Source organism: Nothoprocta perdicaria, unplaced genomic scaffold (assembly GCF_003342845.1).
Source record: "Nothoprocta perdicaria isolate Ctin4 unplaced genomic scaffold, notPer1 scaffold_59, whole genome shotgun sequence".
NCBI classification, from domain to species: Eukaryota; Metazoa; Chordata; class Aves; order Tinamiformes; family Tinamidae; genus Nothoprocta; species Nothoprocta perdicaria.
The window spans coordinates 1,073,013-1,098,076 of NW_020455854.1; the positions used below are offsets into that span (position 1 = coordinate 1,073,013).

The 25,064-nt window shown below is 55.2% G+C and overlaps 2 protein-coding genes across 7 annotated transcripts in view; one reads left to right on the forward strand and one right to left on the reverse strand.

The window, feature by feature from the left end:
- Positions 1-2,609, reverse strand: part of CLUAP1 (clusterin associated protein 1) — a 52,659-nt gene extending 50,050 nt beyond the window's left edge. For 2 of the 6 annotated variants that reach the window (XM_026049106.1, XM_026049102.1), the window contains exons 1-2: positions 2,568-2,609; positions 2,001-2,112 (exon numbers count right to left, since the gene is read on the reverse strand). In XM_026049106.1, coding sequence (XP_025904891.1) covers positions 2,001-2,112; positions 2,568-2,589 — 134 coding nt within the window. In that variant the 5' untranslated portion in view covers positions 2,590-2,609. Of the gene's footprint in view, positions 1-1,654; positions 1,714-2,000; positions 2,113-2,229; positions 2,319-2,384; positions 2,417-2,442; positions 2,483-2,567 lie in introns of those variants that run through there. The other 4 variants (XM_026049105.1, XM_026049104.1, XM_026049103.1 and 1 more) reach the window with 4 other exon arrangements.
- Positions 2,610-18,543: 15,934 nt separating this feature from the next.
- Positions 18,544-23,827, forward strand: LOC112955745 (glucagon receptor-like). Its single transcript, XM_026049100.1, has 13 exons — positions 18,544-18,621; positions 18,972-19,068; positions 19,574-19,681; positions 19,976-20,097; positions 20,203-20,309; positions 20,393-20,549; positions 20,746-20,905; positions 21,007-21,067; positions 21,183-21,252; positions 21,382-21,470; positions 21,691-21,829; positions 22,320-22,361; positions 22,947-23,827. The coding sequence occupies exons 1-13, from the start codon at positions 18,544-18,546 to the stop codon at positions 23,016-23,018; spliced, it is 1,302 nt and encodes a 433-aa protein (XP_025904885.1). The 3' UTR covers positions 23,019-23,827.
- Positions 23,828-25,064: the final 1,237 nt, after the last annotated feature.

The window sequence follows — 25,064 nt, forward strand, 5'->3', positions numbered from 1 at the left end:
AAAAAAAAAAAGAAAAAAAAAAAGAAAAAAGCAAATTCCATGAATCTTATGAAAAGCTCTTGAGATTTCCAACATTCGGCCAGAAAACAGCACCCGCACTTTTAAATTACATTTGAGACTAAGAGCAAGTCAAGTGCAAATTAGCCTCCCTGCTTTAAAGTATAATTAAAAGGCTTCAAAAGGCTGGAATAGCTGCTTGTCGGTATCAAGTGCAAATTTCTCTCGTAATGCAAAAGAAACCCAGTGTTACATAAGTATTCTGTCTGCAAGTGAAGCACTTCAATAATAGGCACAGGGCTCCGAGTCAGCTTATAAAACAGAAGTTTAAACAGAASTTTAATCATCTAAAAGTGTGCAGGCACATTAGATAAAACATTTCTATTTTCAATTGYGTTATTGTGTTGCTGTTATATATATGGGGAGGAATACGGATTTTTTGTTTTTCAATGTGAAACGGAAACTCACTGTGCAAAGAATGTGTAATTTAGACCCTTGTTATTAAAGACAGTACTTTAAAAAATATTAAGTARTTTAATCCAAGTAATTTTGAATGGTTTTAGTATTCCCCTATTTTGATTCTTTGCCTTGAAACAGAACTCAATAAATTTATGTCAGAAGGGAAATTAAACTTAACAGAGATTCATTACAAACCAAAGTCAAAAAACAAAATTGGAAAATGGGTCATCTTCACATTTTTCCATTGTAATATTTTATATAGAGTAATTTAAAACCTTTCTTTTTAAATGTACATTTAATCAGTGCATTAAGCTTCATAAATATTTAAGTAAAGTTTGTCAGTAAATTAGTGGACATAAAACTCCATATAGGTAGATGCAGATTAGTACTATGGATTTTTCTTTTCTTACAGTTTGCATGCTGCCCGCTTCCAGGTTGAAACAATAATTTGGATTACAAAATAAGAATGTATCTTGAGAAATTCTTGTTATATACTACCTGATTTAGAACACATGGTCAGACACAGTGAGGGTGGCAAYAGAGTTCGTAAAACAGAGGATTGAGGGATACAGCTACATTTGAGCAATAAATATATCCATCCTCAGAAGGCAATCTCTGCCAGGACTGAGTCATTTTATTTTTAATTTTAGCTATTAAAACACATCTTTAGAGGTCTATAATTAAACAAAAGAGTCACTGCATCAAATTTGAATAAGAAGATAGGGCACAGGCTCAGCAGCTTAATAATGGGACAAAACCACAGAAGAATAGAAACGAGATATTTTACCATGAGCTTAAGTCACAATTATAATGGTCTTTTCATTTGCTATAAGCTAAAGAAACAATCACTTCAGCCCACATAAAAATGGGGGGAAAAAAAAAGAATATTTGAATATTTCAACATATTCCTACAGAAATATCATTCAGATCCAGGCTAATGGGACCCCAAGGATTCTTTTGGGTGCTGAGTCACTATCGTATCTGTCAATGCAGAACACGAGCAACAAGCTAACACCRTGCATTTCAAACAGGACCCTCATCTTCATTTCATTTTCTGAGATGTCAGAAGGGCCCTGCTCTGTGCACAGAGATGTGGTATCCCCCACCCTGCTTTCAAGGAAGGACTTCCACATCATTCAAACACCATGAATGACTGGGAATGAAAATAGTTCCATCTGGTACTGCCTGAATTTAGTACCTCCAAAGCAGTGTTCATGCTGTGTCTGGACTCCAGAGCTCCTGGCRAGTGGCAGCTGTGACCAATAGCCAGAAGAAAGTTTTGTGCCTTTCCTTTGGCTTAACCACCGTTGGCTTCTTTGAAGGACACAATGAAATCCATGACACACGCAGACCACTGAAGTCACAGCCAACACTTAAACGAGCTCAAGTACAAACTTCCTTCTAGATACTCCTAGCAGCACTCTCCTAAGCTTCAATTTCTTTAAGCTCCTCTTTAGGCATCTCACCACAATTTAACACCAAAGCACCCACTCCAGATGCACATCCTCACGTCAGCCCTGATAGTCATCAGCTGAAGCACCAACCTTTTCACTAGCCAGAGCAGCACCTCCGAAACGAGCATGAAGTTCGGGGTGCGGAAGTTCTCCATCGAAATGAGCCGAGGGTACCCCAGGGCCTTCATCATCTCCGTAAAGTCTGGAAAACAACCAGCAGGGGTGATTTTTTTTCCCCTGTCCCCATTAAGGAGGTCACCAACAACCTCCTCCAACCACCAACAACCCAGGTGCTGGGTTCCCACAGCACCCTGCTCACCATCAGATACACCTGGTTACAACAACCACTCCCAAAACTTCTGAGAGGAGAAAAATAGCATAATTCCACTAGGAAAATACACCCAACTAAGTAAAAATTGTTTTTTTAGCAAAGTAGGGAGAAAACTTTGAAATGGTTTATCTTCATAAAACAACCGTTTAAATAAAATCGCCTGAAGCCCACGGCAACTACTCGCGCTGAAGGCGGCGTTACCCGGTGTTATCTTAGGTTACCCTGCCCGGCCCGCCCGCCAGAGCGGCCCGTTAACGTCGGACCCGCCCCGGGCAGCCGCCCCGCCCCGCTCCGCTCCCACGGCCCGGCCCGCCGGCCGCCCTCACTGCGGAGGTCCCGGAACGACATCGCGGCTCCGCGCCGGGACTCCGCGGGCCGTCACCGCCGCGCTAGGCCGCGCCGCGCCGTCGCTATAGCAACCCCGGCCCTACGGCAGCGCGGCCGGGCCAAACTGCCGCAGGAAGCGAAGCGAAGCYGCGCTGGGGCTCTGCCTCGCCCTGGTGCGAGGGACACGTTCAGGGAATGGCGGGGAGGGAGGCAGGGCCCCGTGCGGCCTYCAGGGCTCCTCAGACAAGACCCACGGGGTTCCAGCCACGGGGAGCGCCAGCGCCGTCTTTCTGCCCCTTGCGCCCTGGGGTGACACCGCAGCCCCCATGTCTGGGGCCGCTGCCCCTTGCACAGTCACAGGAGGCTCCCATGGGACAGGCCTGGCACCCGCGYCCCAATGGAACGGGCACCCATCCATGCACCTGCCTCTGTACTGAGCTGTGTGTAGTACAGTAGATGCACTACTGATGTAGAAAGGGATCAAAAACAAGGAAATAACAAYGAATCCTTGGAAGATAAGCACTGAGAGGAAGCAGCTGCATTAAAAAATGGGAGACATGATTAAAGGTCGGATTTTTATGATGGAAAGGCCCAGGATAGCAGACCTTAAATAAGTCACTAGTTCCTGATTGAGTGTCAGGTGCCTAATAGCTTCAGCCAGGAGGACAAGTGAGGGAAGGAAATGTTCTATTTTATTGCGGTGGTACATTGACTAGCAGGATGTGTTATGTGTGGGGAAAATCCATGCTCATAAAATAAATCCAATATAAATGGCCTGCTTACCTCAGGCATGTCACGTCTTCATATAAATATCAATGATGCTTTTACAGGAGAATATTAGGTAGCACAGATGTTCACTCGGAGATGGGGTGGGTGCAGCTTTGAAATGAKCCCAGAGGGAAGCGAATTGCAGCCAGGCTGGAGCAGAGGTTCACACCACATCAGTGAGGTCCTGCTCCTTCCCACCATCCTGATCCCAGAAACCCACACCCCAAAGTTTATATCCAGACCCCTGACACAAGGACTGCCACGGAAACACACCAAGGTTTCCRGTATCAAAGCGTACCAAAGAAGGATGCCCTCATCCTTCTGCCATGTAATGCCTGTCCCACCTGCTCATCATGTGRTGTGCATACAAGTATAGTTCCTTATTCTGGTAGCCATGGACCTGGGTGCCCCGGATTCTGCAGAGATGAGGAGCTCTCCAGATCTGGCTCCACAGAATCCCACTATTCTGTTCCTGTAAATGAAGAGTTTATAATTTAATCCCCAAATTAGCCTACATGGGGGAAGCTGAGGAGGGAGGCAAAATGACCAACATGCTCTAGCAGGACAGGGACACGGAAGCCAAACAACTGGACCCTGAGCAGAACCTGCCAGCAGCTCCACAGCACAAGTGCTTCTTTGTCATGGGACTGCAGCCACAACTGCAGCAATAAGTGAGACAAGTGTCACCCCTTTGGATTTTCAAACCCTCATAGCCTCAGCTTTCTGTGGCAACAGGTGAAGTGTCAGACAACCACCATGACCAGGGTGCAGGGTTTGGAGCACAGCCAACAGCGCCTTTGCTGCCCATCTGCAGTGACTTGTCTTCATCAGAATCACTAATTTCATTTAGGAAAGGGCAGTGGAAAGCCACAGCCCCTGCTAGCGACTTCATAGGGCCTGGAAGAAGCAATTCAGAAGTGTGGCTGGCCAATCCTATCCGAGTTGTACATGAGTGTGCTGGGCACTGACCGTCACTCAGACCCAGACACACTGATTTCCAGAGCAAGTTGTGTTTTCAACCAGTGCAATCATCCTTTGGCCCATGAGCATCCATTCATCAATGATTTCCACAGGAAATCATTGACCTGAGCAGCCGAACATCATTAATTCAGGCTACATGCCATCAGCTTGCTTTGGACTACGGCGAGCCTGGTTAGTACAACGTGCTTTTTAGTAGTAGAACATCATTCAAGTGTATCGTCAGACAACAGACAATCCGGTGTCTTRTCCCAACAGAACAAGAGCAAACCGAATTTGCTGAGCACAGCCTCTCCTTGCCTGAACTCCAGACTTCTTGAGAGATCTGTGTCTTCCAGACTAATGCTAGAGCCACAAACTCGGTGATCTCAGGAATAAGGGAAGGAGAAGTAGTCTTACTGCAAGGAGAGCCAGACCTTGTGGCACTTTACCAGTCTCCTCAGGCTCATGAAAGCCATTTTCACAGCTTGACATGAGAGAGGAAGAGCCCTTTCATCACACTTACCCAGGCAGGACTCCTTTCTCCTGTATATATTTTCTACTGTTTTGCCCTGTAGTTGATGTTTTAGGATTGCAGAAACTATCTTTTGATTTGTCTGCAGGGCAAGAGACCTCTTTCCTCACTGTACTGTCCAAACAGTCCTCATGTCTAAGATGGTGTCATTGATCTATCGGGTTCCCCAGCTGATCAGCCAGCATTTTTCATTTCTCCCAATCTCATCTCAGAACTGCTGGCTGTTCCCTTCAACAAATGCTGCCTGTCTCGAGCTCTGCGCAATCCCATCACTTCTGGATGTTTCCCCTCATATCTGGCAGGTTTTCAACATATAAATAATCAGCTCTATTAATCTTTCCCTGTGTCAGTCCCTTCAGCCTTCTGAACTCTTGTCACCATCCTTTTATTTTATTTATTTTTAAATAAATCTCCTGCTTTTTCCCTAGGCTGTTTTTTTGGGGGGACAGCTTTGCTGTCACATGTTTCTAGCCAAATTCTCACTTCTTACAGTACAATACCTTGCAGATTACCCTCTAGGAGGTTTCCCCCTATAACAGAATATGTTTTCTTGGAAAGATGTGGTTCCCATGAGACAAACTTTACCTTTGGATCAGGTTGACCTTGGCCATGCTTGGGCTACACAGCAGGTAGACGAAGCCACTCCAGCCACAAGAGAGGACTTGCTCCAGCTCAACATAGCCTGAGCAAGGGACAGYAACACTACAGGGATCACCTGTAAAGCAAAAAACCTGTCAGCTTCTCTGCTTATTCTTGCACTGCAAATTCAGTTCAGTCCTTCAGTGTATGGAGGAAGCGACTGTAGGCTTTGGCAAGGCTAGGGCACACTCTGCTTTCCAAACTCTGATCAAGCAATTTTTTTTTTCTTGCTTCTGATGTTTAAAATCAGGGAGAGAGAAACATTTGAGATGATTAGACATTCTTGAGATCTCTCAAGCACCAAATAACACAACAAGCTCACCTGTGCTCTCCCTTTTGGGAGAAGKGGGTAAAAGAAAAGCCTCCAACTTCATTTATACCCCAAGAGACCCTTGTGTAAAGTCACTGTACTCTTTAATCTACTTTTCTAAGTCACCTTTCAGACGATGTTTTTTTTCTGATGGTTGAAAATACTTTTGCTGGGTCATTCCCCAAGCCCTGTTAGATAACTACGGCAGGAGAATATTAGCTTTACAAAGACAGTCTTGATAGCCTGAGAGGTTTGGAAAGCAGCCTGCCAGGAAACTTCACTCCCCAGAGATGCTGACGCTGAAAGAGGCACAGTGTGAAAGTRTAGAAGTTTCCATTTGGCTGGTACATATATAGTACACAATTATGGTATGCAAGTATACAAGTATGGTACATATAGACACTTCATGCTTGTTCATTTGCCCCCACTTCCTCGTGTCTAACTTGCAAGGAAGAGCCTCCCGCTCCTCAGATCAGAGCCGTTTCCCCCCGTTAGCCAGCCAGCCAGCTCAATTTTCACCTAGAGACTGCTTTTTCTCTTCAACTGTGAGGTTCACTGCCCTGGTCACACTGTCACAGGTTGGTTTGCTGCCTCACAGTCTCTTCAGTTTTAGCGCTGCACTTTCAAGAGCAGCCTCCTTCTTTCCCCCCTTCCCTGCTGCTTTATTTAACGTTACCCTCACTGCAGAAGCGAGAGAGGAAAACAACTGCAGCTCCTAAGCAGAGCAGCATGGCAGAGCCCCAGAGGAGCCGAGTGGCTCAGGATCACGGCGGAGGCCTGAAGTTTGTGAGGAGGAACCCAGGGAAATCAGGAGCCTTTGTGCCTGGGGAAGGAATGTCACGTTTCCCGTAATTACCTTGCACAGCAGCTCCCTCCCTGCTAATGTGCTGCCATTAAAGAGAGCGGTGCGATGCCCACGATAACAAGCAGCCCATGTATCAAGTGGAAGGGGTAATATATCAACAGCCACCACTTGATCACTCAGCAGATAAGCAAGCAAAGCTACTTAGGGTGAAAACGCAGCCCCGGGCAAGTAGATTTCCAGATCTAGCTCACACTTTGCCTGATGGGTCGGGAGAGGAGAGACTAGGTACTTATTTATATGCAGCAAAAAGCAAGGTTGCATTTCCCTCTCCRTTAGCTCTTCCCTAAGCAAACAGCACTTGGGCCACCTGAAGCCATCCAGAAGGGCTTAKCCCCTCCAGCCACCTCCTAGTTCCAGGGCACCCACTGCAGATGACATCTCGATTTATAGAGATGGGGACTCCCCACGTCTCTGGSAGCTGGAAGTTCAGATCACCTTCCCTAGGAGTGCCGTTTGCTCCTGCAAACTTCTGGAATGTTTTCCTGCAGTCTCAGCATTAGACTCCCAACAAAGAAGGAACGGTATGGAGAGCAATCAGCCAACATGAGCAGAGCCTTAACTGAACCTCTTCAGAGACGGAGAGTCAGGGTAGGCCTGGAATAACCCCATCACCAGTTACTGGTTTGGCCTTTGGGATGAGCTCAGCAAGCCAAACACGGTGCTTTCCCAAGGGAGCGGTGCATGTCCCATAAAGACCACGGGTGCCTACAGGGCAAGCTGTTTTCCCCTGAACTCTGGTCTTCTTGACACAGCTATAATCACTGACTGATTGCAGTCACAACTGAGGAATCCTCATGAGAACTAAGGACATAGGTAGCTGGAAGTGAGCACTTCCAAGATGCCCCCCATGCGTTGCCTGGGATAGCTCTTGGTGCCTGGTCCCGTTGGCATCCCCAGCGCAGCTTTCCTCACGCCTTCACTCGTGGGCCGCTTGCTCCTCTCCTCTGTGATGAGAAACCAGCCCTGGCAGCAGGACCTGAAGGGAGAAGCAGAGGTAACGCTGGTATTTAAACAGCGGGCGGACTGCCTTAGCTTACAGCCTTATCCACTGTCAGCAGAAACAACTTGTTTCAAATCATTTCAGATTTGTCAGGTTGTCCTGAGAGTCCCGAATCGCCTCTCCAGCTGCAGCTCGCGAGCGCGGGGCTCCTTCCATGGGCTTCGGATGGCTGCCGCCTCCTGCCCGCRGAACCTGCCTTCGGGCCGAACGGAGAGCGGGAGCTCAGCAAGGGGAAGCAGCCGAAGGGACACGCGGGGCAGCGCGAGCTGCAGGCGCCGCTCACACCTCGGTCTGAGCGGCTTCAAACCCCAGGATCCTGCCTCGAAACCCTTAGCCCCAGGGCAGGACCCTTCTTTAGGAAAGCAGCTGGGGTTGTCTCCTGTTCCCAGATCTGTTATTCTTAATGAATACCATTAAGAATACCATTAAGCAATCATCAGTTGAACCAAAGCCCCTCGGTGCCTCTCAGCTCGTGGGGAAAGTCAGGGTCTTGGGTAAATAGACCTGAGTCTGTGCCAGGCTGGCAATTTTTGTCCCCATGGCAGCCGAAACCTGTGATCTCAGAAACAGAATTAAGTGTTGCACTGTTAAGAGGTCATGGCAGCTGGTTTAGGTTCAATACAGCTAAAAATAGGTTTGTGACAAGAAAACATTTGAAGTGGAGGAAAAAAAATGRAGTAGAAGATGGGCATAGAGCAAGGAACAGGGCACAGCAGGAGCTGCAAGGAGATGTGCGAGAGGCAGTGGGAGGATCCGAGGGGTGCAATGTGGGAGACCAGGATGGAGGGTCTCCATCCTGCTGAGCCACCTGCAAGATCTCAAGGCTGCCACCTCCAGCTGATGGGTCCCCCAAGAGCTTCCCGTCCTCCYTTGCTGCCTCCTGGAGATGTTTCTCTCCTCCTTTTGCAGGTGCAGTGTCCTGAGGTACCACATCTCTTAGCTGGATCGAGCCCTCATCCCGTCCACCTGAGACTGAAATCTCCAGGCATAAGGGACTAACWAATCCAGGCCAGTGGATTAACTTTCAGCTCAGGAATTTAGGAAAGACAAAACAGGTTAAAAAAAGCAGAAATGGGAGCTAGCTTTGCAGTGGTTTGTGATCCAGATAATCCCAGCACCTTCAGACAGGCAGGTGCCTGTGGCTGAGGAGAGGCTCAGACCAAGTCCTCCTGCAGGACCCTGACCACTGAGCACAGCAGAGTCAGCCCCTCAGGGAGGTCCAGAGCACAGCAACGCTATTGTAAGAGGTGCTTGATGTTGCCAGAAGAGGTTGCAACTAAACCCAGCCCTTTAATCCATTCTTGTAGCTACCCTTCTCTACTGAAAAAAAACATATATTCAACTGTGACATGGGGCTTAGAGGCAGCTATTCCTCCTAGATAAATTCTGCAACATTTTGACACATGTAGTTTCTACAGCTGTTCCACATGCCTCTATCCGAATCATACAACGGATGTAGAGAGAACTTATAACCTTTTTGCAATTGTTTTCTCTCCAACAGCACRGAAGATATTATGGGATTTGGGGAATTATTATCCCTCTTGCAAAGGTAACAAGGAAACTGCAGGTAACTGAGGCTCCCTGAGCAAATGATAAATTGCTTTCTCTGCAGGCTGGGAGACTTCATTGGCTTTTAACCTGTTAGATGATCTCTGGTCACATCAAAAAACCTTGGGATAAACCTAGCCTGGGCCTCTTTAATAGAGAAGGTGACATGTACATCCAGAGATCCCTCTATATGGAAGCTCCAGGGAACACACGTTGCCAGCAGAGGTTTTATCAGCTAAAACAGAAACAAATACCCCTCAAGATCTAATCTAAAGCTTATTGAGTCACATAGGGGTGACCTCCAGGGTGGAAGAGCTGCAAAGCAGGAGCTGGGCTCACTCCTTGCACCTCATCAGCAGAGAGGTTTGCTAACGTCCCGTCACTGCTGGCACTCTGCTGCACGTGGGAGCGTCCGGAGCCGAGGCAGAGCCCTGGTGCTGGCGATGCCCTGGGAGCAGAGCCCAGGGCTGGGCTGCATCTGTGAAACCGAGCGCTAGAGATACTCTGTGAGCTCCTACACGGGAGCAAAGCTCCTTGAGGAAACAAGAGACTGAGGCAAAACCAACACCATAAAATCCAAACAGATGCATCCGAAGAATTTCCCTGCAAGAGCAGAAATCAGAGCGAACAGAAAAAGCGAAAACCAGGGAACTACTGACCGCCAACTTGTTATATTAATTGGCCTTCTTATCATCAGAGGCAGAGTCATGTAAAAGCAGCTCTGGTTCGTATGCCAGAATTAAAGGAGCTGTTTTCAACCCAGCAGCACCCTCCTCCAATGCATCCACCCATTTGGCTTCCCCTGTGGCACAGAGGACTCTCCAGTCTCTGCAGATTTTTGTTCAATTCAAGGATTTTTCCATTGCTCTTACAACTTTCTATGAATATTCTCCTAGCTCCCATGGGGAAATGGGGGCACTGARGCAGGATGTGTTGCCTCCAGGGCTGCATTTAGTGCATTGCTGGCCGAGCTTGGAATTAAAACTGTTGGGCAGACAAGCCTATGTCTATCATAAGTACAGTGAAATTAAATTTTAAAAAATTAAGGGCTAAGATCTTTGGGATAGAAATACGCACATGGACATACAGAGTATTTGTGGTTTGTACTGTGTACCCAGAGAGGGCTCTGAGCACTGCTGAGATATTCGCAGGCTCATTAGCACAGGCAGGTTCCCTGCAGCGAGCAGCACTGCGATGCAGAGCTTGGCGAGGYGCACAGAGATACAGGCCACCCTTCCAACAACTGCGCCCGGCCTTTCTGAGGAGAGACCAGAAAAAGAAATGAGAAAAAGCGAGGTGATATAAACACAAGTGTGTGGAGAGACCCAAAAACTAATCTAAGCTCCCGGTCTAGGATGATCTCAGAGAAATTGGCTGAAGGGAACTGGCCGGCCGGGAGCGCGCTCTGCCATTGCTGGAGGTGGCTCCTGCCTTTKGTGTTTTACCTGCTTCCTCAGAAACGTGGCCCCTTCAAATGGCCACTAGCATTTGGAATAAAAGTATTTCATTAGAATAAAACTTCCAGTGCATGTATGGAATTTAACTTCACTATATTTCAGCGGGGCAAAGATTCAGAGGGAACTGACCCATAGCCAAATTGGTTCGGCAGGATAGCATTGGTGTTCGTTCCTGCCGGGCTTCCCTGCAATTCAGAGGTGGAGGCACGAGGAGTCTCCCGAGGAGCTGCTGCAGCCCATGGTACCATGAGGTGTCCCCAGAGGAGCAGTGCTCCCCTCTGGGTAAATTGCTGCTAGTCTGGGGGGCCAGATACACCCAAACACACGGAAAAAAAATGTGGTTTTGAAATAAAGAAAGAAAAGCTAATCTGGCCGGAAAGAAAAGCCAGGCAAATGGTACATCAGACTGCAATCCCGTTTAAATTGGTGGTAACAGACATGGCAACCAGCTTCCCAGCAAGGAAACGAAAGACACAGCCTCTTACCTGCTCCTCGAATTAGGATGCCGGGGGGCAGCACCGCGGCACGGGATAAGGATGCAGTGCTGCCTGCCAAGGCTTTACATATGGAAGAGGGCAGGCCGTGCCCTTCAGCGGAGGACGGGTACAAAGAGTCCGGCTACGAGGTAGGATGTGAATATAAATGATTTTCAGAGAAGTTCTTGATCTTATCGCTTAGCCTTTCCGCTTGAGTAAGGAGAACCACAACGGAAAGCAAGGGGACTCGCTAAGCTGTGGATACAGGTCCARCAGCCTAAATACCCACAGGCGCTTTGCAAGAAAGGCAGCTGTTGAGGATTTCTCCGATTAAGTGCTGAATTCGATAGTGGCATTGTAAGCTGAGAACAGTCATTTATCAAGAGCACACGGCAAGGCTGCTGCGAAGCRCCACGCTGGAAGTGACCTTTGCAGCAGACTTTAATGTGATGGGATCCCCCGGCCGCGACTGCCGGAGGAAGGGGAAAGGGGGTGCTCCCGTCTCGCACGTGGTGGGGAAAAGCCTGAGCTCAAGGCTTTGCCGGGGAGGACACAAGGGGAAAGGGCCAGGTCTGCTGAGCTGCAGCGCTTTGGAGCATGGCAAGCCAAAGCACATAACAGTATTAAATACTGCATTTCTTGAGGCTTTTGCAGGAATAACCCCCAAAGCAGCACATTGGCCAGAGAGAGGACCCACCACTCTGCTCCCATGAAATCCACATTAGCTTGCCAGAATATCTTAGAATAGTGCCTTGTACCAGAGGGTAAAGTCAGATCCATCCAAAACCACTACAATAAAGAGAGAGGAARCACTTTGTGGCTGTGCAAAACTCAGAGTCATTTTGAGGGAGGAAGCGTGAAGTCCGAAGGAAACTCATTGCAAGCCTGCTGCTTGGCAGCTGCTGAAGCGAGTCAATGCACTTTCATGGACCTGCTGCCACATGTTGTGGGACTGCACTTTTGCACCTACCTTCAACAGCACCTTTTGCTGATATTAAAAAATATTTTGCTTTTTTAGCATACAAAGGGCTTTAGTGCATCCAAGACTACAGCAGACTCCTAAAATCAAGTGGGGAGCAGAGGAGAACTGAGTGGTTGTGACGAGGAGCATCTTCCCAGATTTTTACTTTCTCACGTGGCTCCGTCCACATTCATATGCTAATGAAATCTCTACCTGGTAACGTCTGGCAGTCCTTTCTGAGAAGTTCTTTGAATAATTGCAAGTCATGATGTGCTGATTAGCATTTCCACTCTCCGAATTACTTCTATGTGAAGCAAAGGAGCAGCATTAGCAAAGTCTACGATAACACACACATGAATCTCCTTGTCACTAATGGCCCTATAAAGCGACACCTGCTCCTGGGGAATGTTCCTAGGGGCAAGGCTAGTAAGGCTCATTGTAGCAGGAATTGTTCTGCACTTCTCTGGTGCAGTGTCTTGCACAGCACTGGCAGCTGCTGAGCTCCAATTCAGAGCAGCTCTCAAAGCAGGAGCCTGCACTGCGCTCAGCCTGCCCGAGAGGCAGCAGCACCTCAGCGTGCACAACTGTGCAGGGGCTGTTTTCCTACCTCGAGTGGCAAACCCTGCAACACGGGCGTCCTCGAGCACCACAGGCATCACCTCCRCAGCTGGAGTGTGCATTGGTGGGAGCTCCAGTCGCCTCTGCAGCTGCAGGGCACGTGGGTGCCCTGGCCGGAGCGCCGGGCTCCTGCAGGCAGAGGGAGGGCAGGTGCCCAGCATCAGGCGCTTGCTGCGTCCCACGCAGACCCACGTGCAGGGCAGCATTGGGCCCTGCTCCTGCACCTTGGTGCACAAGGGCAGCACATGGGAGCAGTGTCGGGGCCCTGGGTGCTGGCACCCGTGTGCACCATGCCCCATGCTGGCACCCATGTGCTGGCGTGGTGCAGGTGAAGGAGGGAGCTGTCAGGGAGCTCCTTAGATGATTCCGGTCCCCAGCTGCAGCTTAGACAGAAGCTTTCTGAGACACCGASCATACCCTTGCTCTCTCCAGATGCACTTTAAAGCGCTCCCCAAACTCTCCACTTTCCCACCAGCACCAAAACCACCATGTGGAAACGTCAGCACGTGGAGAGAGGGGCGAAGTGAGGACGCGAGCGATCAGCAGCCCAGACAGCAACACAGGAGGGAAAAACAAGGCGGTGAAGCAGGTCTTTACCTGGAGCAAGAGCCAGTCGAGGGAGGGGAGCAGAGCTGCAAGCGGCAGTGCCAAGGCAGCYGGCCGGGGCAGGGCGAGACGGGGGGACCAGCTGGAGCAGCGTGTGCAGAAGGAGCCGCGGGGCTCCATGCGCCACGCTCTGCTGCCCAGGGTAATGGAAAAGCCGCGGTGAAAGGCCCAGCTTAACCGCGACCATCTGCGCAAGGTGCCGTGCCTGCCTGAGCATGGTGCCATCGGGCAGATGTCGGGTCCCAGCCTCAACAGGGAGAGCAGGGATAGCTGCAGCGTCGGGCGGTGGAAGCTCCAGAGTGGAGGGAAACGTGTGGCCAGATGTTTGCTGAATGGCCACCCCTGTTGGGAGCGCTCAGAGACACCCAGCTCGTCTGAGATGTGTGGGTTTTCTGTGTAAAGAGAGAGAACGTGGCCAGATTCACCTGTGAAACACGGGGCGCGTKTCCTCCAGGAGGAGGTTGCCTTCCACCCAGGCCCACATGAAGAAGCCCCAGAGAACGTGGTAGCTTGGGGCAGCAAGGCCCAAGAGAGGAGGGGCAYGCGGGTGCGCACGCACACTCCGTGTTGTCCCCCTGCACCAGGAGCTGCTCTGGGACACTCCGGGATGGCTCCGTCGGTGCTTCCCACCTGCAAGGCCAGGACCTCAGAGCCCAGCGCTGGCTCCAGCAGCAGCGTCTCGCAGCTAACAGAGATGTCTCACTTGGACAAGCCGCCGGTGCCTGACCTGATCCTGCAGAGCTGCCTCCAGCCCCTCTCGCGGGCACGGGCCGTTGGGCTGCGCAGCCCTGCGGCTGCCTCCCGCTCTGCACAGCTCTCCCCACACTGAAAACAGCAGTGGCCGAAGCATCAGCAAAGCCGGGCACCTGGCCTGGCTGCTCCCCTTGCTTTGGGGCACACGAGGGTGCCTACCCGCTCGGACGAGGCAGTCCCTGATTTCGCAGCTGCAGGGAATTCCTGGCTGCTGCACCGGGCTCCGAGAGGGSCTGGGCTGGCCGCCCTCCGCACCTCCCATTATCGATGGGGCCTGCTGCAAGCCYGGAGCAGTGATGGATAAAGCAATTTCAGTTTGCTTTGGCTCTGGTAAAATAAAATACACCTCGCTGAGGGCCTCTGGAGCCACGTCCCCCCGGCCAGCTGCGCGGCTGCTCACGCGGCCTCCCCAAGGAGCTGGGAGGCAGGAGGGGTGCGCGAGGCACCCACCCCGCCGACCAGCACCCACGAGCAGCGCCCTGCTGCCACGGAGATGGCCGTGGCAATATCCGTGGGGAGCAGCAATGTTGGCGCACAGGGCCGCGCCACGCGGCTTGTGCCGGCACGAGGGAGGTCGGCTCCAGGCTGGAAGCGTCCCCAGCCCCGGGAGAGGGCAGCTTTCAGCTGGTGCCACTGCTGATCTGAGTGCCAAACCAGGACTTTTGCTGCTGGGCGCCCGGGTGCCCTCCTGCGCTCCGTGGGGACACAGACACGTGTCTGGACTGCRGCCGGGACCCGCAGGGAGGAGAGGCCAGCACTGCTCGTGCGCTACGTGCTGTCCCCACGCAGTGACCACTTCGCTCCCGCCAGCCCTCCCGGAGAAGGGCTTTGTTTCTGCAGGTCCCCTTAGAAACGCTGGGAAGCGCATTCCCCGCTGCTCAGCGGGCAGCATCGACACGCACCGGCCGGCAGCGTGCCAGCCCCGGGACAGGGGCCGTCCCCGGCACTGTTTGGGYGGGCTGAGGCCTGCAGCGATTCACGCCCTGGCAGCGCAGGGTGCCTTGGCCACACACACTGCAAAGGCAGCCAGCACCCAGCCCAGACCTGGGTTTGCACCTTGCTGGGGAGAGCATCCCTGCACGCCTGCGCAGCCCAAGATGCGGCAGGATTCCCTGCACAGCCCAGCCTGGGGCAGGATTCCCTGCACCAGGGCTCATCCTGCACCATCAAAGCTTTGCACAGCTCTGTAGACCCCTAGAAAGGGCCAGCGGTGCCCGGCGCTGTCCCCTGGCCTCCACAGAGGGGCTCGGGCCYCTGCCCAGGGCCCTCCGGCTTCTCCCGCAGCTGCTGCTGCAGGAAGGCTCGGGGTGCAGCACATCTGGCTGCGGCCCGTCCACCCCACTGCCCAAGCTCTGCCCTTTAAATCTCTAGCAAGGGGATTATTTTTAGCTCTCCGTAGTCCATACACACCGAATAGACCCAGGAGAGCGATATAATCTTCTTACAAGCAAAAGCATCTGGGAAGCGCAGGAGCAGGGAGGACCCAGAGAGCAAGCACGAGGCAGACGGCAGGGACCGGCGTCACCTCCCGTCACTGGAGGCAGGTGGAGGACAAGGCTTCCCCGAGCAGCCCAGCGCTGCCCACCACCACACCGTTCAGCTCCCTAAACGCATCTGGGCTTTTGCTTTTAACTCAAAGGACCTGGACGCTGCTCCTTTTCCAGAGCAACAGATGTACCTCRTAACCAAGCCAATTTGCTGGTTTGCTTTGCACCCATTACCTGGCTTTCAGAGCAGGTGTTGAGCTTTGGTGGCATAAATACATTTGCAGATGCATTTGGCCAATGCTCTTCTTGGGACACAGGGCAGACAGCCTGTGCCCACTGCCTGGGCACTGTTGGGCGMGGGGAGCACCTCAGCACAGGGAGCCATCCCGCTCTGCATGGGAGAGGGTCAAGTGCTGCTGTTCCCACCACGGACAGGAGGTTTAGGAGAGGCTGCTCTGCAGGAGRAGCAGCCAGGGCACCAAGGCATGTCTGCAGCCTTGTGCTCTCAAGAAACACACCCTGCAGAGATCTCTGTTATGCAACCTCTGGTTGCAGAGGACCCCCCTGTACCCGACCCACTGCTCCTCTCCAGGCTGCTCTTTCACTCACCTTCCAACTCTCCAAGACTCCTCACGGGGCTTCTAGGAAGATCTCAGCCTCTATCACATTTCCTTTTCTACTGATAGGAAAACTTTGTTCACCTGCACATCCCTTATCTGCAAACCTTTCAATTAGCATGCAATACAAATAGGAGAGCTCTGCCCTAACCATCCTGGCTGCTTTTAGAGCTGGGGAAAGTCCTCTCAAAGGTGTTAAGCACAGACCTTGTCCCCTGGGAGGGTCTCTTAGTGAGGCAGAGAGCCCCCAGGCTCACTGCACCATATGTCCTGCACCCTGCTTTTGGGACTGGCCAAGTGGACCTAAGTCATGGGGTGCAATCTCGAGCTGGAGATGCAGCAGGCAGCCCTATGGTGGCCTTGCCCACCCCGTCTGCACGGTCGTGGGTGCAGTGAGGAGCGGGGTCCCTGCAGCAGCTGCGCCAGAGCACAGTCACGGGCAGCCCGAATGCGGGAGCTCCCCTGGGGTCCCCCGGGCGCTCTGGAGTCCTGAGCGGGTCCGGGTCCCCGCGTGGGGGCTCGAGGGCTGGACCCGGCTCCGTGTCCCCGCGGGGGGGAGCGGCGGGGGGCGGGCGCGGCGGAGCCCCGGGAGGCGGCGCCGCCCCGGAGCCCCCTCCCCGTCGGGGCTCGGCGCCGGCGGGAGGCGGCGGGGCCGCAGATGCCGCTCGCTGCCGCCGCGCGCGCCTCGCGGAGCCGGGGCCGGGGCTGCTGCCGCGCACGGTAAGCGGGGCTGGGGCCGGGGTGGCGCGGCGGGAGCCCCGGCGGGCGCTGCCCACGCGGGACGGGGCGGTCCGGGAGCCGGGACGGGCGGTGGCGCCCGCGGGAAGGGGAGCCCCGGGCAGACAGGGAGCCCCGGGGACTCGGCCGGGGCTTCCGCGCAGGACGTGGCCCCGAGTTCTCCATGGGAGGTCCCAGCAGTTCCCGCCGGCCGGTGTCCCCTGCMGCAAGTGCAGCCCGCGGAGGCCGCCAGGACGGAGGGTGTCCCCGCGTGCCGGGACCCAGCGCTGCTCCCCAGCCCGGCGCGGGGGCTGGAAGCGACGGCCCCGCCGCCTCGGGGCTCCCGTCGCCGGAGCCATTTCCCCGCTGCAGCGTGGGAGATGCGGGGAGATGGGTGGGAGCGACACCACAGGGCCCACCAGGGCCACAGCGAGCGGTCTCCTTGCCCTCCCCTGGGGCCGAGGCCACCACAGCGCTGGCCTGAGGCAGCCCCTGGCTCGGAGAGAGCCCCGACACGTGGCCACAGGGGTGGCTGCTCCTTGCGGGGGTCGGGGCTCCCCGCACGGGCTGTGCTGAGCCCCGAGCCCCGCTCCCTGCGTGCGGCTCYGACCCGCCTTGCCTGGGCTTCCCTTCCTCCTCCTCGTGCCTTCCGAGCAGGGGAGCAGGACTCGCGCTGGCACCCGCAGCGGGGCTGCTGCGCCCGCCGCTGCTCAGCACCTCCGCGTACGAGGGCCGTGTGTCTGTGTTAGAGATGATCTTTGCCCCCTCTGCGATGCTGTGTCCCCCTCACTCGCTTGCCGGCTGCCTCGGGGGCTGCTGAAGGCAGAGCAGAAGCAGGCGGTGCYCAGCCAAGAGGCACAATACGATTGYGGCTGCCCCTGGGCTGCTTTGCCTGGGGTCCTGGGCACAGGAACAACCCCGTGGTCACATCAGGCCAGCGCATGTCCGTGGCATGGGCCCACCTTGCTGCGGGACAGCGTGCGACACAGCCCGGCTGTGCGGCCGGGGGCAGGAGAGCACACTGAAGGACRGGGTGGCACCAATGTGGTCCCCAAGCAGTCCCCATGCACATCCTGCTCCGCGAGTGCCRCAGGATGGCAGCCTGCACCCGTAGGCAGCACTGGCGGGTGGTGGGACAGCGAGGTGATGCTGGGCACAGTGCTGCTGGTGCCCAGGGCAGGAGGCCCATGGGGCTGGTTGTGCTGGGTCCTTCCAAAGTCCGGGTCCTTCCTGCACTGCCCACCCATCCCGAGGTGCGAGTGCCCTGTGCTTCTCTGCGCCCCAGGCTTCGCCCTTCTGGTTCCCCCAAGTCTGGGCACAGAAGGTCCCCATGCCATTGCATCYAGGACTGCCTCAACCAGCCCCAAAACTGTCCTGTGACTATCTCAGGAYAAGAGATGCAATTTGTCCAAGTCCCCTCCTTACACAGGAGCTCCACCACAGTCAGGGAAGGTCCTGACCAGCACATGCTTCATGCGGCTTTGCACCGCAGCACTGCAGGGGGACTCCTCCTCTGCCTTTGGGAGCACAGCTCCCTTGGCCCCGCTCAGCAGGGCTCAAACCACTGCCCTTGTGTCTCTCGCTCAGGACCAGGTCCCTGGTTCAGCTCGCACGCACACTGTGGTGCTGGGAGCAGCCGCTGCGGGCTGGTGGGGACAGCCATGAGGGATGCGCCTCTCTCGGGCTCCCGACGGAGGCTTGTCCATCTCGCCTGGATGTGCCTGGTCTCCTCCGTGCCGGTAAGGGAGCAGGGCTGGGGCCAGCGTGCGGGCAGCAGGGCTCTGCTCGCTGCCTGCTCCTGCCCTTGTCCCCTGTGCCTGTGTTGCCGTCCTTCCCTGCCTGGCCCCAGGGCAGCCAGCCTGCAGCAGCCTTAGCTAGTGGTCGCACCGGTGGTTGGAAGTGACCCAGGGCTGAGCCCCTTGGCTCTACAGGTTGTGCTGTCCCCTGGGGCCACCACGCAGTGCTGGGCAGGTGGCTGGGYGCTCCGTGGGGCCCTGGGCAGTGAGCACAGTCTTGCTGTGGGCACAGGCAGTGCAGGGGACACAGGCACGGGCAGGCAGGAGCACTAACTCCAGGTTTGTGCTTGCAGCACAGTGGAGCCAAGGTGCTGGAAAGGACCTTTGAGGAGTGGATGARGTACCGTGACGAGTGCCTGAGGAGGATGGCGAGCGAGCCCTACCCCACAGGTAGGGCTCCCAGAGGCAGCTCCCTGGYTGTGSTGTRGCAGGAGGTGGARGATAGAGACCTGGGCCCTACTGTGCCAGGGATCTCTGTCTGTGGATACTGCAGCCACCAAGCTTAGCAGAGCAAACCCTTCCCCAGGCCTCGTGCTGCAGGTAACTGAGGAGCAGAGGTCTGGGCTGTGAGCTAAGGCKCTGTGGGTCCCTGGTCATACCTCAKGTCCYAAGTAGAGCTACGCTGGCCCACACAGACCATCCTAGTCCTGGGAGCTGAGGTCAGCACCGGACAGAGCCTCGGCAGCCCTGTGGAAGGCAGCAAGTGCCTCCTGCTCCATCCTGCGAGGGAGAGCACCGTTGCCTCTCCTGGGAACAGAGGGGCCCTTTTCCTGCTCCTCCAGAGCACATCCACTACCACAGCCAGGGATGGCTCGGGTGCTGCCCATGGGCTGGGCTGTGCGCATGAGACTGGCAGCTTTTCTGGGGCTCTGAGTTTTGTCTCTGCTCTGGGCAGGGCTTTTCTGCAACCGCACGTTTGACATGTATGCCTGCTGGCCGGACGGGAGCCCCGGCACCGCCGTCAACGTCTCCTGCCCTTTCTACCTGCCCTGGTTTGAGAAAGGTGACAACTCCCTCCTATCCTGCACCCACAGGAGAAACAGGGGTCCAGGGTGGGCTGAGCAGGAGCCTGATGAGCAGCAGGGTAATGGTCCCTTCACCTGCAAGGGGGAGGAAGYGGGTCCCAAGCAGACGTAGCTAGGAGGGGACATCCAGGCCAGGCCAACTCGTGCCCCAGCACAAGCCCAAGCTGCCCCCGGGGGCCAGGAGCGCAGAYCATGACCCCATCCTTGCGTGGGAAAGGCCGCGCAGGGCCGTGTCAGGGCGAAGGGGACGCAGCCGCGCTTTGTGTCCGCAGTGAAACACGGGCAGGTGAGCCGCAAGTGCGGGCCGGACGGGCAGTGGGTGATGGTGAACGGCAGCCAGCCCTGGCGGGACTACTCGCAATGCGAGGAGGAGGTGGAGTCCACCATGGAGGAGGTGCGCAGCGGCCGGAGCGGCGTGCAGCGGCCGGAGCGGCGTGCTGGCGGGCACGGGGATGCTCGCGGAGGAGGCCGGGCTCACCGGTGCTGTGCTTGCGTGCAGGAGGGCGCCCGCAGGCTCATGGTGAGCTTCAAGGTGCTCTACACGGTGGGGTACTCRCTGTCGCTGCTCACCCTCGTCTCTGCCCTGCTCGTCCTCACCATCTTCAGGTGGGGAGCACGGGGAAGGGGCTGGGGGGGGGCCCTGTGGGCACCCAGCCATTGTGGCCCCTGGCCCCCTTTGCCATCTGCAGGAAGCTCCGCTGCACCAGGAACTACATCCACGCCAACCTGTTCGCCTCCTTCGGGCTGCGGGCCACCTCCGTGATCGTCAAGGACGCGCTGCTGGAGAGGCACTGGGGCATGGAGGTGGCGCGGGTGGCTGACTGGGAGGCCCTGCTGAGCAAYGAGGCAAGGGCCACAGCGGCTGCGGGGACAGGGGGGCCATGCCGGGCTGTGCGCGGTGCCGTCGGCCCTCAGCGCCGGGCAAGCAGGAGCTGAGGGCCGGCGGCTGCGCCATAGCTGCCATGTCGCCCCATGGCCGCCATGTCACCTCATGGCTGGCAGCCGCCCCATGGCCGCCTCACGGGCGTCGCGCTCTCCCCAGGCGGCCATCGGCTGCCGCGCGGCGCAGGTGCTCATGCAGTACTGCATCCTGGCCAACCACTACTGGTTCCTGGTYGAGGCTGTCTACCTGTACAAGCTGCTGATCGGCGCAGTCTTCTCCGAGAGGAATTACTACCGGCTCTACCTCTACCTGGGCTGGGGTGGGTGTCGCGGGCAGCGCTGGGCTCCGAGCTGGCTCTTGACAGCAGGCTGCATGCTCAGCTCAGGTGGGTCTCCATGGGCTTTGCTGTGTGACTTGCAGGCACTCCCGTGGTGTTCGTGGTGCCCTGGATGGCCGCCAAGTACCTGAAGGAAAATGCCGAGTGAGTGGGAAGGGATGCGGGGCTCCAGGGCTGGGTGCTTGGGGCAAGGAACCCAGGATGCCATGGCRTGTCCAACACCATGGCCTGGAGTCATGGTGCTGCTCTCCTTGCCCAGGTGCTGGGCGCTGAATGAGAACATGGCCTAYTGGTGGATCATCCGCATCCCCATCCTTCTGGCATCCCTGGTAAGGGGGCTCGGGCRCCTTCCCWGCTGGGGACACAGCTGYCCTGCCCACAGCCCCTGCAMGGGCRCCRGGCTGGGCAGTGGGTGCCCCTACCSAGGGCACTCCYGGGTTAGCACCATCTCCCCCCAGATCAACCTGCTGATCTTCATGCGGATCCTCAAGGTGATTCTGGCCAAGCTCCGTGCCAACCAGAAGGGCTACGCAGACTACAAGCTGCGGTGAGCCAGGAGGGCTGCACGCTCTGCCATGCCATCCTCCACCTCTCCCTTTCCTCCAGGGCAGCGTGCTGTTTCTCAGTCCTGCAACATCATTAAATGATGATCCTGATATTAACAAACAGGCTGCTAATTAAYTCAGCGCAGCTCTGAGGTGCACTTGGCAAGCACGCCCAAATGGTTTAGTACTCACAGCTCTAGATGAYCTCTCCTGCTCTTTCAGGTTGGCCAAAGCCACGCTGACCCTCATCCCCCTCTTTGGGATCCACGAGGTGGTCTTCATCTTTGCCACCGATGAGCAAACCACAGGCATCCTGCGCTACATCAAGGTCTTCTTCACCCTCTTCCTCAACTCCTTCCAGGTGAGGCCAGAGGGAGGGCTGTGCAGCAGCACAGGGCCCATGCAGGRAGGACAGGCCCCTTTTCCTCTGCCCCTTGCCAGCCTGGTGGTGCCAACCACTGCCCCTGGCTGGGGACATGTGTTCCTGGCCTGGGGAGTCAGGACTATGCCTGCACCAAGGCTGTCTCACCCTCATGCGGTCACTTCAGAGGGACCCTCCTTCCATGCACTGCCCACAGCAGAGCACTAAGAACAGGGAGGGAGGGGGCACTATTTCCACACCCCTATGGCCAGCAGAAAATCCCGTGCTACTGTCACCATTTGCTTGATGACAATGGAGAAGCTAATGTCTGCTGCCCCAGGCTGGTGTTGGTAGGGAAGGAGGGCTGAGCTGCACCCCAAAATTGTCTCATGAGACAAAACACACAGTAGTTCCTAGGGCCTAACGGTACCATCCAGGGAAAGGCTAATGCTGGTGTCAGTCTCATTCTGAGCTCTTGTTCTCTCTGCAGGGCTTCCTGGTGGCAGTGCTATATTGTTTTGCCAATAAAGAGGTATGTGCAACTTCTGCAAGCTTTGCTTTGCTACCCACCCACATCTGCCTAGAGTTTGCACTGCTTCCCTTGTCCTACAGCTGGGCACTAACTGCATGACACAGCTGGAGCAGGAGGCACCCAGGGTCTCATCCTGGCCTCTCCTGGGCTGGGTCCGGAACCAAGGGCCTCATGGCTCTTTCTTCCCTTAACGTGAGGCAGGATGACCTAGCCCTGTGCTTAGCCCACCTGGCTCTGGAGGTTGCATCCCTGTACYAAGCATGACTCATTTTGCCCCCATTTTAGGGCGCTAAAAGCCAGCCACCTCCAAGATGGCTGATTTCCTTGAGCCTTGACTTCACTGACATTTCGTGCTAGGAACCAAGCTAGGTTTGTGTTCTGCCAGGCACAGACTTTGCAGACTTGTTGCTTGTGCCAACTGGTTTGTAGGGAGAGAAGATGCTCCTCTAGAGTATGGAGGCTCAGCTCAGCCTCAGGACACCTCCAGTGTCCCTAAAGATTCCAACTTTARCCTTACCTGCACCTCTAGCAGCGGGGAGGAAAGAGTGACAGGGCACTAGCTGGGGCATCTTGTTTCCTTACCAGGTAAAGTCAGAAATGAAGAAGAAGTGGCAGCTGTGGAAGCTCGACCACCCAGCACTCTGCTGTACMCAGTGATGGCAGCACAGCTGTGGCAACCTGCCCCAGAGAGGACACAGGGGCTGCAAGTGTCATGACCACCAATGCACGAGTTGCCCTGGAGCTTGCTCTGGTACTGCACCTCTGTCTGCCGAAGGGCACACAGGGGAACTTGCATCCCAGCTGTGCCAGGGACCTGGAAGCAGGGCACAAGCCCTAAAGGAAGCCAYAGCAGCGCCTATCAGGAATGGCTGGGCTGGGAGCAGCTTCCAAAGCTGCACTGCAGTTAAGGGCAGTGCAGGAGATTCCCTCGGCTGCAGTCGGGACCTAGATGGACACGCTTGGCTCTTACAAGGCACTGCCATCTCCTCAGAAAAAATCACYTTGCTTGGGCTTCAGCACAGAGCAGGTAAACTACACAGGGAGGTCAGCCTGCTCATTTCTACACTGCCTGACCATACAGCATCACAAACTACCTCCGTTGGCACTGCCAGGTCTGCACACAGGAGCCCCTGCCCCATCCACACTGATGTCTTGGGCATCTGCAGCAATGGAGTCACAGCAGCAGGAGATGGAGCCTGGCCAGCAGCAGAGGGTAGGACCAGGGAGATACTGCAGTGCTGCTTGGTCCTGACATTCCTGCACAGCATCTGCAGCACCATTCTGATTAGCAAATATCTCCTGCTGCCACTGCTTTCAGAGCTGGAGAGGTGAAGTGTCCTGAGCTGTGCCAAGCAATGTTGTGATCCAGGGCATCACGTTCCTGCTCTCCTTGCCTGAAGCTAAGACCATATTGCTAGTGCCATGAACTGTCTATTCTAGAGAAAAGCCTCCTGCAAAGTTCCTGCCATAGGAAGGTGCTGCCTTCTGCACCTTCTCACCACCCTCAGAACTGAGGCAGAACACAGCCTCCCACAACACCTGCCTCCCTCCTCCTCCCTCTTGCCTCTCCAGCTAGACCAAACACCAGTTTTCTCCATTCTCTGAGCTCCTCTGCAGCAGAGCCACCTCAGAGCCTCCCTTTGCAGTGAGCAGAAGCAGGGGAGCAGGAGAGCACAAAGGCAGCTGCAGCATTTGGGTGCCTCGTTTTCCTCCTCATAGCCCTGTAGACAAGGGCAGCACCGCTTCCTCTTTGACAGCACAACAGAGGGCCAAGGACTCCAGAGCAGCCTGGAGCAGAGCTAATGCCCTGCTCCCAGCCTAAGGCAGAGCTGGGAGCTGAGCCTTGAGCCAGCACATCCTTGGCTGAGCATCTTAACCACCTCTTCCTTCCACAACTATGAAGTCCTGCACAAGAAATACCTTTGGCTTGGGAACTGTTTCCACTGACAAAAGACTGGGCGCTTTGTCACAGCTGTGCAACAGATGTTTTAAGATACTTGTTTTCTCGGAGGACACCAAAGCATTAGCTGCACACCTATCCAGTGCCCTGTTGTACCCAGAAAACCTAGAATCTGTTCCTTTCCTGGCTCTTCTCAGCAAATCCACTGATCCCAAGAGAGGGGTGCACTGCAGAACCTAAGGGGAAAGCCCTGTACATGCTGCCCTTGGCACAGCTTGGCACATCCCAGCTGCCAGGCTGCAACAGGGATCCAACATCTCCCCATGAAGCATTAACATGGGAAGAGCCAGSAGTGCTGCTTGCAAGCGTGGCTCGGGGCTGCTCCATGCCTCTCCCAGCGAGCAAAGCAGCTGGGCACTTCAAGCACTGGTGGCCCCTGCATCTGGCTGCTGCTACAGGGCAGAGCTACCCTGSTGCCTGATTCTGGTGCTCTCCCCTAAGAGCTAAGGGCACAGCACAGGGCAACAACYTCCAAGGCCCTTGCTCTTACCTCAAGTAGCAGTGCTGCTGAGAGTGCAAGTCCATCATTTACTTGACCTGGCAACAAGGGCCACACATGCAGCAGGAGAGTCTCCATTGCAGAACTGGGTACAGGTAGTTCTCCAGCTCCAGGCAAGCTGCCCAAACAGCCCCCTGGGCTTACAGGCACATGGAAAGCATCACATAAGTGCAGCGTCTTAAGGAGGGTTGCCTTGAGGAGAGGGAGGAGAAAGGTCATGCCAAGCTCAGTTGCAACTGGGTTC